The 15,367-nt window shown below is 42.3% G+C and overlaps 1 protein-coding gene across 1 annotated transcript in view; it reads right to left on the bottom strand.

Annotated features, from left to right (window-relative positions):
• The window catches only part of C5 (complement C5), a 77,379-nt gene that overhangs the window by 57,025 nt on the left and 4,987 nt on the right, over positions 1-15,367 (bottom strand). Inside the window, exons 3-6 of the mRNA XM_021151753.2 lie at positions 9,395-9,557; positions 4,988-5,058; positions 4,374-4,465; positions 2,301-2,383 (exon numbers count right to left, since the gene is read on the bottom strand). Coding sequence (XP_021007412.1) covers positions 2,301-2,383; positions 4,374-4,465; positions 4,988-5,058; positions 9,395-9,557 — 409 coding nt within the window. The remainder of the gene's footprint in view (positions 1-2,300; positions 2,384-4,373; positions 4,466-4,987; positions 5,059-9,394; positions 9,558-15,367) is intronic.

The following is a 15,367-nucleotide window of genomic DNA, read 5'->3' on the forward strand; positions in this document are numbered from 1 at the left end:
AATGCTGTCTTGAAAAACAGTGCCCCAAAGTGTTCTTCCATAGCCTTTGCTTCAGGTTCTGTGTGGGTTCCTGTACTGACTGCTCTCAGGAACTGTGAACTGGAAATCTAAAAAAAAAAAAAAAAAAAAAAAAAAAAAAAAAAAAAATCAACCCCCGCCCCCCACAAGCTACTTCTGGCCATAGTACTTGTGCTAGTTAGGTTTTTTTTTTCTGCCTTTTATTAAAAATAGATTCTTTTTTCATACATTCTTTTTTCATACAGTATATCCCAATTACAGTTTCCCCGCCCTCTACTCCTCCCAGTTCCTCCCACTCCCCTCCCATCCAGATCCACTCCCTTTTTCCATCCTCATTAGAAAAGAGCAGGCTTCTAAGGGATAATAATAAAATAAGATATAACAAGAAAAAACCAAAACCACCACATCAAACTGGACAAGGCAACCCAACAGAGGAAAAGAGCCCAAGAGAAAACACAAGAATTAGAGACCCACGCATTCACACACTCAGGAGTCTTGAAACATACTAAGCTGAAGGCTACAGTCTATCCATACACACAGAGGACCTGTGCAGACCTATGCAGGCCCTGCTCATGTTGACTTATTGGACCTTATTTTTCTGGTGTCCTCCATCCCCTCTGGTCTGACATTCTTTCTGCTTCCTCTTCTGTAGGGTTCTCTGAGCTCTGAGGGGAGGGATTGGATGGAGACATCTCCTATAGAGCTGTGTATTCCAAGGTCTCTCTCTCTCTCTCTCTCTCTCTCTCTCTCTCTCTCCCTCATGTCTGACTGTGAGTCTCTATTATTTGCTCCCATCTGCTGCAGGCGGAAGTACTGGCTAGTTTTAGGTCAACTCCATACAACCTATAGTCACCTGAGAGGAGGGACACTCAATTGAGAAAATGCCTTGTAGAGTTTTTTTTTTTTTTTTCAGTTAGTGATTGATGGGGCAGGGCCCCACCCACTGTGGATGGTGCCACCCCTGGGCTGATGGCCCTGGGTTCTATAAAAAAGCAGACTGAATTGATGTGAGGAGCAAGCCAATGCGCAGCACCCCTCTATGGCCTTTGCATCAGGTTCCTGCCTCCAGGTTCCTTCCCTGTTTTGAGTTCCTGTCTTCCTGACTTCCTCCAGTGATAAACTGTGATGTGGAAGTGTAAACTTCCCCACATTGCTTTGACTGTGGCATGTCACCACAGCAACAGTAGCCGTAGGACGAGTGGAACTGCAGCAGGATAAGTAAATAATCTCAGAGTACACTGAGTGCTGAGATGCTACCCAGGAAGCAAAGCCAAAGAGAGATTCTCCAAGTAAATGAACATCAGACTGAGACACGAGATGTGAGCGGAATCGACCGGGCCAGGAGGGAAATGGAAAAATACCACGTGCGATATTTCCAAAGCTGGGGGGGGGGGCGGGCGGGGAAGAGTGGTATAAAATGATGCTGAAGAAGGAGCAGGGCCAGCTCAAGCTAAGGATGTAGAGGTGTAAAAAGCGAGTAGTAGGTGCTTTCCGTGTGAACATTATGATGACTGTCATCCTGAGATTGTTTGACTGATACTAAGCAAGACAGCTGATAAACAGCGGTGCTAGGACGGCTGCTGTCGAGTTTGGCGTAAGCCTGGTGAGTTGAGTGGATTGGGGGCAAAGACAGAGAATAAGAGACAGGCGGGATCTGCACGCCAATAGAAAGCAGCAAACGCAGGAAGCAGTGAGATCAGGCAGAACAAGGCACCGGGGCTTAATCTTCAAGGCTGAGTCCCACGAGGGCAGATTTGGTCACTGTCTCCCTGCTGATGGTTAACAGTGCATCTATCTGCCCTTCTTATGAATCTCCTGAGGAAAGAGAGAGTGGCTTTAAGCAGACACGCCCAGTCTGATCACAGCACAGAGCCCCTAGAGTAAACTAATGAGAAACGGGGAGATTCAGCTACTCTAGTTACTTCACGACCCAGTAATATGACCGATCTCACAATAGGAGTATGTCCAAGGTCTAAGTGAGCTATCGGGTTCTACTCACTTTATCTAATTATTTATCCCAAGACTATAATTCTAGGAAGGATTTTAACAAGCCAAGTTCCTCAAGGGACCACATTTCTTTCAACTCTGTCATGAAGGACACAGTCCAGGTAGGTCAGTTGGCTTCTTCAAGGCTGACGGGGCAAGCTAGAAGTAGGCACTAGCCACTCAAACAATGACTACACACAGCTGTCTCCCCCCACCCTCTTCTGGTACCTCCAGCCATGCCAAAGGTACTGCAAAATCCCTCTTAGTTATAATAATATATTAATATTAGAGATTACCATATTCTTTAATTTCAAAGTATGCAGTTCCAGTTGTTGTAAAATCCTTCTTATAGTTAGCTTTAATTGTCCAAACACCATACCTGTGGAAGCAAAATATTTAAAAACATGAATGTCATTAAATATTTCTAATTTTGCCATAGATAATTTAACTAATTCCTATTTAAAGATGTTAGAATACATAGGCATGTAAATATTTTGTGAGAGATTCTAAAACAATAAACAGAAATAGTTGAGTATTTTTCTTTTGATAATAAAAATGATTTATTAATTAGATTTTACGTATTGCATTATTTTTTCCAGGTATTTTATCTTAATACAGTCATTTTGTTTGATTTAAAGGACTGATGATAACTTCGGAATTTACTTAATTCTTGAGTTTAAGGATGTTAACACGATATTACAATCTGTAATATATTAGAAAATCCATAGTGACGTCTCTAGAAACATGCAATGCACAGGTCATGCTTCTACGGATCATAAAGTTTACACCTTACATACATAGAATAATGATTGGAAGCAAGGGTTTATCTGAAAAGGAAAAGACTTACTTAGTTAAAAAATAATGATAATAAAGAATGACATGGAAGTGTCACAGTCTTCAGAGTTAACAGCCCATGTGAGTTGGAGTCCTCGTGCTTCTGTACAGAAGCAGGTTTGAAGAGGCCAAGCCGCTTGGCCTCCTTTGTGAAGTGAGAACATGCTGTCCTGGCTGTACTGTGTGCATTGCAGTTATCTTCAGCAATAATTAAAAAATCTCTATCAAGTACCTCATCCCATGACTGCTGAGATGAAACAAGCAGTCCAAAAGAGGGCTGCCCTCAGGGAGTTCCCAGTCTATCGAAAACTGTAAAGACAAGAGCCCGGCAGAGAGGCATCCCGTCTGTAACCCTGGCGCTGCTGCTACTGAGGCTGAGACAGGAGGAGTTTGAGGTCGGTAAATTCCAGGCCACCCTGAGCTCCAGTGAGACCCTGCCTCAAAGCCAAGCAAACAGCAAAACTCAAAAGAAACAAGAAAATAAATAAAGACATTGAGGTAAGCATCTCAAAGAGAATACGAAGGGGCAATGTGGGGGTAGACCACACCCAGAGACAGCGCCCTGAAGATGAGGTGAAGCTCAGCATGGAAGACAGGGTGAAGCATGCGCTAAATGAGGTGACTAGTGTAAAGGTACTGGGGTGGGACAGTGCCAATCATAGAGTCTCATAGTGACGCATAACTGTCATGGGACAAGATAAAGCTTGAGATAATGACAATAATGGCAAGAAGCTCAATTCTGCACTGTAGAGTACATTGTATTTTCAAGAAAGTACACAACTGAAAAATTATCCGGTTGGGCAGTGGTGGCTCATGCCTTTAATCCCAGTGCTTGGGAGGCAGAGGCAGGCAGATTTATGAATTCGAGGCCAGCCTGGTCTACAGAGTGAGCTCCGGGAAAGCCAGGGGCTACACAGAGATACCCTGTCTCTAAAAACCAAAAATAAAATAAAATAAAATTTCCTGTTTACTGAAGCTCCCCAGTTATAAAATACCTATACTTTAGAAGAATGCAAACAGGCTGATTTCCTTTTTTACAAGGAAGGGGGAAAGGACCATAAAGGTTGAGGTTCCATAGCAGCTGTTTGCAGATGCTCATGTCTAATACATGCTCTGCTGTTCTCCCTTAGAAGCAGGACCGGGTCTCCATCTCTACATTGCTTTGCTTCCAGAACTCTACATTAACATTGTAGCTGTATTCAAATATACAGACACATGGTAGCTAATAGGTATCACAATGAAAGTTTGTGCATGTGTGTTTCAGACAGAGCTCTGATTCCCAGGCTGCAGATGAAGCCCTGGGCTCCTCCAGCCCTAGTCTCTTGACTATCTGGGATGGTGGTGGGCTTTGCTGGATTCTAACACTGAGAAGGTGTGGCTTTCCCTACCAGGAAGCAACCTCACATTTGCATCTATGGCACTCTGCTAACACTAGGTGGCTCCACTTGATTGTGTAGGTCCTTACCAGCCAAAAGTTCCAGATGTGCATTTTAGAGAAAATTTGTTTAATAACAAACATTTTTTTTTGTACTTACTTGGGATTAGATGGAATCTTGAAGTCAGGAAAAGAGATAATTCCGGTGTAATCATTTTCTTCTACAGTGTCAACTTCTGATCCTTCGGGGTCCTTTGAATAGAAACCGATGACCACATCTTAGTTCACTTTCTGTTACCGAAAAGAATATCCAAGATGGATAATTTACAAGCAATGGAGATTTGTCATTATTGTATTCCATAAATGCTTGCCAGTGTGTCCATCTGTGTACCAACGTGTGTCTGGTGTCTGAGGAGGGGGTGTACCTTCATGTGGGTGTAGGGATGGAACCTGGATCCTTTGCAAGAACAACAAGAGCACTTGATCAAGGAGCCAACTTTCCGGCCCTTTTAATTACTTCTTGATGGCCGTGCTTTTAAAAAAGGAAGTAGACCAAGGATTGGTTTTGGTGGTTTATATCAGCATCCTCCCCTTGTTAATTTAGCTTGTGCGGGCATCCTATGTGTCTGTCATGGAGACGTAAATCTATAATGCTTCATTCACATTGGGTGTTTAGTGACATCAGATGATTTAGTGTAGTGTGAGGATGGGATCATGGAGGGAGATTGCTCAATAAACATGCTAAAGTATTATTTATAGAAAGAAAATACTTACTATGAAAGTTAAGACAGTCTCCCGTTTGGCTGGCTTCAGGTCGTCACTCAGAGAATAGACTCTGATCTTTACTGCAAAACCAAGTAACATCATCAGAAACTGCAGACATTGTTTCTATCTTTCCTTTATTTACTTACTCTATCTTTTCACTTTAACGTTTCAGTCAGGGTTTCATTTAATTAGTTAGCCTGGTCTCGAACTCACCCTGAAACCCAGGCTGGCCTTGAACTCATAATCCTCTTGCCTCAGCCTCTCACGTAGTTGGGACTATAGGCTTATGCCACCAAGCCTGGCAGATTTTTTTTTCAAATTTCACAGTCCTTAATGAGCTAACTCTCATTTGAAAGACTGTATTCCCAATCCATAAATGAAATGTATATTGAAAAAAAGAGACCCCTGGGATTCATATAAGAGACTACTTGTATTGAATTTAAAATACAGTTCAATGTGTTAAATACATTGCAACCCCAGGAAGCCTTTGGGAACACACCATTGGTGTAAAATAACTTGTATCTGTAACTGTTTACCAAGTAGCTACCATATGGTTAGATGGGCGTATGAGGTATTTTTTATCAGAGTTAGTGGGAAATTGGCAGTTTGATTCAGACAGTATGTTATTTCTCTACTTACAAAATCCAACGGGGCTAAAACACTATGACCGAAGCAACATGGAAAGGAAAGAATTTGTTCCAGATCACAACTCTCAGGTGATACCTCATCACTGAAGGGAGTTAGGGAAGGAACCTAAGGCAGGAGTCTGGAGGCAGGGACTGAACCGGGGGCTGTGGAGGAACACTGCCTACTGGCTTGTTCTTTCTGGCTTGCTTAGCCTGCTTTTATAAATTCAGGGCCATTTGCCCAGGGGCATCACCCCCCCCCCATTATGGGCAGGACCCACCTACATTAAAAACTGGTACAACTCCATGAAACAAATTGTATTAGTATCTTTTTTTCAGATGGGGAAGATGGGCTATGAGAAACGAATTCACAGACTACCACACAGTCAGTAAAAGCTATGCTTGGATCTGACCCCGGTTAAAATGGCGCCAGAGTCTGCTCTTTAACTACTCTATCTCACTATCTGTCATCAAAGGAAAAGTATTTATAAGAAGTTATCTCATTATCTAGAGTAAGCGAAGACACCAGATTTTCTTATCAGTCAAGTCTTGCTGGGAAAACAGGAGGCCATTCCCAAAGGAAGCCTTAACAACCAAGAAAGGCCCTGGGGTTCAGGAACAAGACTACACACTTGGTATACAGGAGTGATGACCCTAAGTGGTGGGTAGTGTGGATGGTACCATTTCCAGGATGCATCCTCTATGATAGGAGGGCAAGGTTAGAGGTTATACTTAATTTTATGTAGAGTTAGGCTGAAAAAATGAAAAAGACGATGGTTTTTCCTTTATGTAAACAAAGCATCATTTTTTTTCCATCCTTAAAAAAAGTGTCATAAAACCAGATACACTGAAATTTATAGAGGAGAATGTGGGGAAGAGCCTCGAAGATATGGGCACAGGGGAAAAATTCCTGAACAGAACAGCAATGGCTTGTGCTGCAAGATCAAGAATCGACAAATGGGACCTCATAAAATTGCAAAGCTTCTGTAAGGCAAAAGATACTGTCAATAAGACAAAAAGACCACCAACAGATTGGGAAAGGATTTTTACCAATCCTAAATCTGATAGGGGGCTAATATACAATATATACAAAGAGCTCAAGAAGCTGGACTCTAGAAATTCAAATAACCACATTAAAAAACGGGGTATAGAGCTAAACAAAGAATTCTCAACGAAGGGCTGAGAAGCACTTGAAAAAAGATTCAACATCCTTAATCATCAGGGAAATGCAAATCAAAACAACCCTGAGATTCCACCTCACACCAGTCAGAATGGCTAAGATCAAAAATTCAGGTGACAGCAGAGGCTGGCGAGGATGTGGAGAAAGAGGGACACTCCTCCATTGCTGGTGGGATTGCAAGCTTGTACAACCCCTCTGGAAATCAGTCTGGTGGTTCCTCAGAAAATTGAACATAGTACTACCAGAGGATCCAGCAATACCTCTCCTGGGCATATACCCATAAGATGTTCCAACTGGTAAGAAGGACGCATGCTCCATTATGCTCATAGCAGCCTTATTTATAATAGCCAGAAGCTGGAAAGAACCCAGATGTTCCTCAACAGAGGATTGGATACAGAAAATGTGGTACATTTACACAATGGAGTACTACTCAGCTATTAAAAACAAAGAATTTATGAAATTCTTGGGCAAATGGATGTATCTGGAGGATATCATCCTGAGTGAGGTAACACAATCACAAAAGAAGTCACTTGATATGCATTCACTGATAAGTGGATATTAGCCCAGAAACCTAGAATACCCAAGATACAAATTTGCAAAACACAAGAAAATCAAGAAGAAGGAAGACCAACATGTGGATACTTCATTCCTCCTTAGAACAGGGAACAAAATACCCATGGAAGGAGCTACAGAGACAAAGTTTGGAGCTAAGATGAAAGGATGGACCATCCAGAGACTACCCCACCCGGGGATCCATCCCATAACCAGCCACCAAATGCAGACACTATTGCACATGCCAGCAAGATTTTGCTGAAAGGACCCTGATATAGCTGTCTCTTGTGAGGCTATGCCAGTGCCTAGCAAATACAGAAGTGAATGCTTACAGTCATCAATTGGATGGAACACAGGGCCCCCAATGGAGGAGCTAGAGAAAGTACCCAAGGAGCTAAAGGGGTTCTCAACCCTATAGGTGGAACAACAATATGAACTAACCAGTACCCCCAGAGCTTGTGTCTCTAGCTGCATATGTAGCAGAAGATGGCCTAGTCGGCCATCATTGGGAAGAGAGGCCTCTTGGTCTTGCAAACTTTATATGCCCTAGTACAGGGGAATGCCAGAGCCAAGAAGTGGGAGTGGATGGGTAGGGGAGCAGGGCGGGGGGAGGGTATAGGGGACTTTCGGCATAGTATTTGAAATGTAAATGAAGAAAATATCTAATAAAAAAAGTTTTAAAAAAGTGTGTCTGGGGAAGGGAGTTTTGTACAATGTGCATGCAATACCTGCAGAGGCCAGAAGAGGGCGATAGATTCACTGGGACCAGACTTGCAGAAATTGTGAGCCACGTGTGGGTACTGGGAATCAAACCTGGGTTTATTAGTGCCAGTATTCTTAACTGCTCAGCCATCTCTCTAGTCCCCCCAGTCATCTTTTGCCAGTCAAGAGCTCATACTATTTTGGTAACGGCATCCTCATCCTTCCCAGGTTTTTCCTGCCTGAGCCAATCATAGCAGGTGCTGTATTCACGTCACCGCTGAGGTCATCCACAACCACCTACATTAGCACATTGCATGGTGCTTTACAGTGAAGCACTCCGATTAACGGAATCTCCTCGCTTCCTCCTTCTATCTACACATCTCTTTTAGATCATCCTTGCTGTGCTTTAAAGCCAGTGCTGGTAAGACGGAGAGATGACGTGACTGAGTTTGCAGACAGGTAAGCATGAGGAGAAACATCCATACTGTTCTGTGTAAATTAGGGTTTAGGCTGGCTACTTCCCCGTCCCTCCGTAACAGGAGTCATGTCTATGGCACTGTCTGAGCAGACACTCTCATTGATAGATAACCTTTGAATGTTAGCATCCACAGTCTCATGGTCTTGCCTGTCTCTTCTGAACATCTAGTTTCCCCAGGTTGGGTGTTGTCCCCCTAATTTTTATGAACACAGTTCTATAATAAATATTTTTCTTTTGCCAAAATTTTATTTGCAATAAAATCCATTTGCTAATGAGTAAGTTCTAACAGTTTAGAAGGTACCCCCCCACACCTCCCGACAGGGTTTCTTTGTGTAGCCCTGACTGTCCTAGAACTAGCTCTGTAGACCAAGCTAGCCTCGAATTCAGAGAGATCCACCTGCCTCTGCCTCTCCAGTGCTTAAATAGGTGTGTGCCACCACCAACCTTCAAGGAGGCTTTTTTTGTTTTGTTTTTGTTTTTCGAGACAGGGTTTCTCTGTATAGCCCTTGGCTGTTCTAGAACTCAACTCATTTTGTAGACTAGGCTGGCCTCAAACTCAGAAATCCGCCTGCCTCTGCCTCCCAAGGGCTGGGATTAAAGGCGTGTGTCACCACCACCCGGCTTCAAGGAGGCTTTTTATCTACTTAGAAATAACTGATAATGCAGTAAATGGATTTGTTGGTTTTTTACTTTATTTAGAAATTTCTCTATAATTAAAACCCAAAATGCTATTTGAAAATATAAAAGCCATTGGGAACTAACGACTGTCTTTGATTGGGTGGGGGGGCAGAGTAGAAACCTTTCTCTACTCAATTTCATGTGTCCAAAGGTCTAAAAATACAGTGCCAATTTTCCCACAAAAATGGCTGGTACTCTACCTGACTGGTCTGGCGTGTAAACAGGTTTGTCTGTATGGATGAAGAGAATTCCATTGTCATAGGTAATTGGTATTTTCTTTGATTTTGAAAAGTGTTTTGACACAACTTGCAGATACACGTGAGAGACTGGGCTTTCTTCTCTAGGAACTTGATTGGGCTGTAGCTGTAAAGGTAACAACAAACAAGCATAACTCTAACTCAGCATGCCACAAACCACAGCCAACTCATTAGCACCAAAACACGATACTGCAAGCTACATCATTTGGAAAGTGGTATAGCCTAGTATCAAAGCCTGGCAATCAGACCTTCAAGGTCACTGTGGACTACGTAGTGAAACCCAGTCCTCCAAACCCAACCAAGAAAACCGATGATCAGAAGCAAGAAAATGGCACAGAGCTGCAAGGGCAAGTTAGTTTTGCCAAAAGCCCTTTATTGTCTAATGTCATGATGAAAAAAGTCTTAAGTTTACTGTAGGAACTCTGAGGATGACTGGGAAGATAGCTCAACTGGTAATGTCCTTATCTTACAAGCGTGAGGTCCAGAGTTCAAGGCCCCAAACCCATTTTACAAAAAAACCTGGGTGTTTTGGGTCAGAGCTTGTAATCCCAGAACCTGGGAGTTAGATTCCTCGAGCTTGCTGCCTGGTCTGCCTAATCTACCTGGTGATTTTATGAGACACCCTGTCATAAAAAACAAGGCTGATGGCAATTGAGGAGCCACATACACACAAAAACACACACAGAGAAGGTGGGCATAGAGACAACAAACAATGCTAGGATGACTGAGCAGATCTGCAGTCCAGCCAGCCAGAAACCTGGGATCTAAATACCATGCCACAGCCCACTGAGTGATAGGGTCTCTTCTTTGGGATTAGTGGGAACAGAGCTGGGTGGTTCTAGAGGCAAAGCTCTCTCCTGTACAGCCCACTCTGAGAATCCAGGGTGAGCATCAGGACTGTTCTGGCTCTGGCAGACTACCTGTAGATGCAGTGTTGAAATGTCTGAAGCATAGACAAGAGTGAGACTCAGTGGCTCTGCAGAACAGGGATGAGTGTGGCAAGTGCTTCCAGCTGCAGAGGGTGTGCCAGCAGAAAGCTCACCAATAGCCTTTTCTAGCACCAGGGACCTCAAGACTCCCCTCACTACTGTTTTCCTGCCTGGCCTAAACCCACACTTTCTGGCTCTGAGACACATGACACGGGATCAACCCAGGAAACCAGACACCACAAAGATTCAGCTCTAATGAGAAGAGACCAAGCCAAAGAGGCAAAGGAAAACCAAGATGATGTGGAGTTAGTGTCCAAACTGGAGAGGGATCGCCCCTGTGCTGAGGTGTTTGACCACAGAGAATACAGAATCCTTGTACATGTGATGACCACATGAAGATGGTCTGTACCTAAACACACACACATGGTGACCACATAAAAACGGGCTGTGCCTGAACATACACACACACAGACACACACACACAGACACACACACAGACACACACACACAGACACACACACACAGACACACACACACAATAACCACATAAAGACAGCCTTGCCTGAACACACACACACACACACACACAAGCACACGCTCGCGTGCGTGCGACGGCCACATGAAAATGGTCTGTGCCTGAACACACACGTGGCTTTATGGAGACAGTCTGTACTTGTACTGAGACATGTGACCATGCAGGAACATGTGTCATTTAATACCTAAATGTGAAGCTGTAGACCTCCTACTACATTATTCTTCCAAGGTGCACAGGAGCTTCCCACGTCATTTTGTGGTGACCCGACTGTTTTAGGTTGTGGTTACATTTTAAAAATCCTTTCTGTTTTCATTCCACCTCTAACTGGAGCTGCTTCACGCCTCTGGTCGTCTTTATTGGTCCCCACTTACTCTTCCCCTGATGTTTTAATGCTAACAGCTCATTTGACTTAAGGCCCCTTAACCAATATTTCCTCCCCATTCTTACACTTATAGACGCTATACTGTCCTTGACCCTTCTTTGTCCTAAAAGCATTGGAGTTGCAAGGGTGATTGTTTTGAATATAGTAAGAACACGCTCACTGCATTTTCATAGCCGGCCTGCTTATCAGTTGTGGGTGCTTCTGCAGTTAGAATTCTACCATCAGAGCAGCAGCAGAGACTGTGTCTGGTCCCCTGAGCATGTGGGATGAGAGTGTAGCCACTGGGCTATATCCCCAGCCCAGAGTTGGAGGAATGCCAACTCAGCCCTACTATGACTTAGTCCCCCTTGAAGGGGGAAATATTTTAACTGAAAAAAAATAGAGGTGATTTTAAAAAACTATAACCAGAGACCTAATCCCAGTTGCTTAAATCCAATTGCAGAAACAAAAGAAACACAAACTCACAACACGACTCACCCCAAATTACCAAGCCATGGAAATGGGTGCCAGTGAATGGGAATTAGATGAAGAATCAAAGAATTTAAAATGATTATAAAAATGGTCAATGAACTAAAAAACACATTAATAAATTCCTGAATGAATTACAAGAGAATACAAAAATATGAATTGAAATAAGGAAGCCAATATGAAAGGGGAAATCAATAAAAAGTAATAGTAAAAAAAATCAAACTGAAATCCCAGAAATGAAAACCTCAATAAGATGAATTTAAAAACTCAAGGTGAACACTTTCCATAGAGTGTATCAAGTGGAAGGTGTGGATTTAAGGCAATGCAGATAATGAATATAATAAAATAACAATGTGAACAGAACGGACACCATTTATGGGACACCATGAAAAAAAACTAAGTTATTGTTCATGGGAATAGATGAGTTCAAGCTAAAGGCCTAGAAAACATAGTCAACAAAATCAGAATGGAACAAGTTCCAAATCGAGGGAAAGAGATGGACTTCTGGGCACAGGAGGCATTTGATATTCCAGATACACTGGCTCAGAAAAGGACCTCCCTGCAGCATACTATAGCTAAAACACCACATTCACAGAACAAAGACAGGACTGAAAGGTGCAAGTCAGAAACACAGAATCATTTATAAAAACAAAGCACACAGAGTAACAGCAGCATCCTCGGGAGAAACTCCAAGTGCCCAGAGAGTGTGGGATGATGCATTTTTAACTGTGAAAGACACGGCTAAACCAGATTACTATGTCCAGCAAAGGTATCCCTCAGAACGAAGGTGTAAGAAAACCTCCCAACAGTTAACACTGGCTAAAGGAGTTTGTGATCACGTCAGTATCCTAGATGGCACTCGAAAGGATCCTTCAGCACGAAGAGAAAGATACAACATTAAACCAGAGGAAAGAATAAGGCACACTAGGACAGTAATTCTCAAATGAGGACCAGAGAGCAGCAAACAATAGGATTTACTAATACAACTTTTAATAATAACTCCAAATGTCAGTAGTCTCAATCTCCAATCAAAAAGCACTGTGTACTGATCTTAAACATGGAACTTCTCTGTTGGCTGCAAGAAGCACACCTTCCTGGCAAAGACAAACTGCCTTCAAGTGGAAGAGTCCAAAAGGAATTCCAAGCAGATGGACCAGCAAGTGCAGCTACCGTGACACCTGAAACAAATAAACTTAAAAACCAGCCAAAAAGATGGGAAGGTTACTTGGTATCAGTTAAGGCAACAATTTAGTAGGAAGACATTGCAATCCTAGACATATGTGTGCTGAACATGAGCACACCCAGAACATAAACCAAGCACCCCCAGATGAAGGCACAGACCGACATAAAGACTGTAATAGGGATTGTCTTCAGTATCATTCCCTTTCCAGAGCCCGCTCCCCAATCAACTGAGAAACATTAGTTTTTAAATGGTATTTTATGTCAAATGGATTTAATAAAACATCCAAGGAATATTCGACTCAAGCACTGAAGAAAACGTATTTTTTTTTTTTGCAGTAACGTGTAGAAATTTGTCTGAAACACACCACTTTTAGGACATGAAGCATATCTAGCCAAATAAAAAGGCTGAGATGATTTCTTGTGTTCTGTCCAATGACAGTGGACTCGAATCGCAAGTTGGTAGTGGGAGAAACTATAGGAAACACACAGACATGGAGACTGAACAACACATCACTGACTAGTGAACAAGTCATCAAAGACCAGGAGAGAAATGAAAACGCCCCAAGAATCAAATAGAAATAAAGCATAAAAAATAACCTGGAGGATACCCATAGGAGCGGTTCTGAGGGGAACTTTATAGTTATAAATGCCAACATTAAAAAAACACCAGAAATCACAAATAACAATGCACTTCACATTCTTAAAGAACACAAACAAGACAAACCTCAAATAAGCAGGTGGAAAGAAATGAATAATATGAATGAATTGTTTCTCTGAAGAGGTGAGCCTGAGATGGAGCCATTGCTCAGGGGAAAGAGCGGGTAGTGCTTTTGCAAGAGGACCTGATGGGCACCTACACCCATGTCAGGGGGCTCACAGCCATCTGTAACCACCATGGGCTCCAGCATTCATGCTACATACACACCCACTTCCAAAGACACAGTCATGCAATTGATTTTAAATTAATCTAAAAACAAGATTCAAAAACTCTTAGCTATATTAGATTAGATAGCTAGAGGATAGATTACATACTTATAGATAGATGATAGACTACGCACACATAGACAGGTAGATGAAAGATAGATGATAGACTACGCACATATAGACAGGTAGATGAAAGATAGATGATAGACTATGCACATATAGACAGGTAGATGAAAGATAGATGATAGACTACGCACATATAGACAGGTAGATGAAAGATAGATGATGGATAGATAATAGGCAAACTAAAACTAGAGATGAAGTGCAGACATTACTACAGATATTAACAAACTTCCGAGACTCATCAGAATAAACTTTGAAAACCTGTATTACAATAAATCAGAAAAACAAGAAACAAACTGACCCACAACAGTCCAGGAAATAACAATACCCAGAACTAACAAACATAGTTGAAAAATTAATTTTTTTTCTGTAGAACAAAGAAAACAAGAGGAAAAGTGACTTACTTAACAGGAGAAATCTTTTTGCTATTTGTTTGACAGAGAATTAACATCTAGAATAAAGAACTTCCAGGGGCTGGAGAGATGGCTCAGTGGTTAAGAGCCACCGACTGCTCTTCCGAAGATCCTGAGTTCAAATCCCAGCAACCACATGGTGGCTCACAACCATCTGTAATAATATCTGAACCTCTTGTGGGGTGTCTAAAGACAGCTACAGTGTACTTACATATAGTAAATAAATAATATATTTTTAAAAAGCTTTAAAAAAAGAACTTTCTAAAACTAAGTACTAAAACAAAACAAAACAAAAATACTCCAAACAACCTAAGCAATAAACTGGCTACTGAAATGACGACACAGCTCATAAACAATGGAGCACAAGTGACTAATGAGCCTATGGAAATCTGTTCAACATCCTTGGCCATCTGGAGATGCCAATGAGATTGAGAGTCCATCTCTCTGCGGTAAGAACAGCTATCATCCAAACGAAAACAAAGGCAATCAGTGCTAATGACGGTGTATGGAAATGGAACTTAGATATTGCCAGTGGGGACATGAATAGGTGCAGCCACTAGGAAAGGCAGTATGGAAGGTCCTAAAAACAGAGCTATGAGGGGATAACCAGATACAGTGCTCCGGTATATACCAAGAGGGGTACATGCCACACAGGTGCTTCCAGGTCCGCCTTTATCATTGTGCCAATCATGGTACCCAAGCTTCAGAGCCAGTCTGCTTGTCCATCAACAGATAAGCGGATGCAGAAACTGCAGTATATACACACAATGGAGTTTTAATCAGCCACAAAGGACAAAACTGCCTGAAAATGGGTTCAGCTAGAGGTCTTCAGAGTAAATGAAATAAGCCAGACTCAGAAACATGCATGTTTGTATGTTTTCTGTTATTGTGGATCCTAGATTTTGTGGGCTCTCTCTCTCCCTCCCTCCCTCCCTCCCTCCCTCTCTCTCTCTCTCTCTC

This window comes from Mus caroli, chromosome 2 (assembly GCF_900094665.2).
Source record: "Mus caroli chromosome 2, CAROLI_EIJ_v1.1, whole genome shotgun sequence".
Classification (NCBI taxonomy): Eukaryota; Metazoa; Chordata; class Mammalia; order Rodentia; family Muridae; genus Mus; species Mus caroli.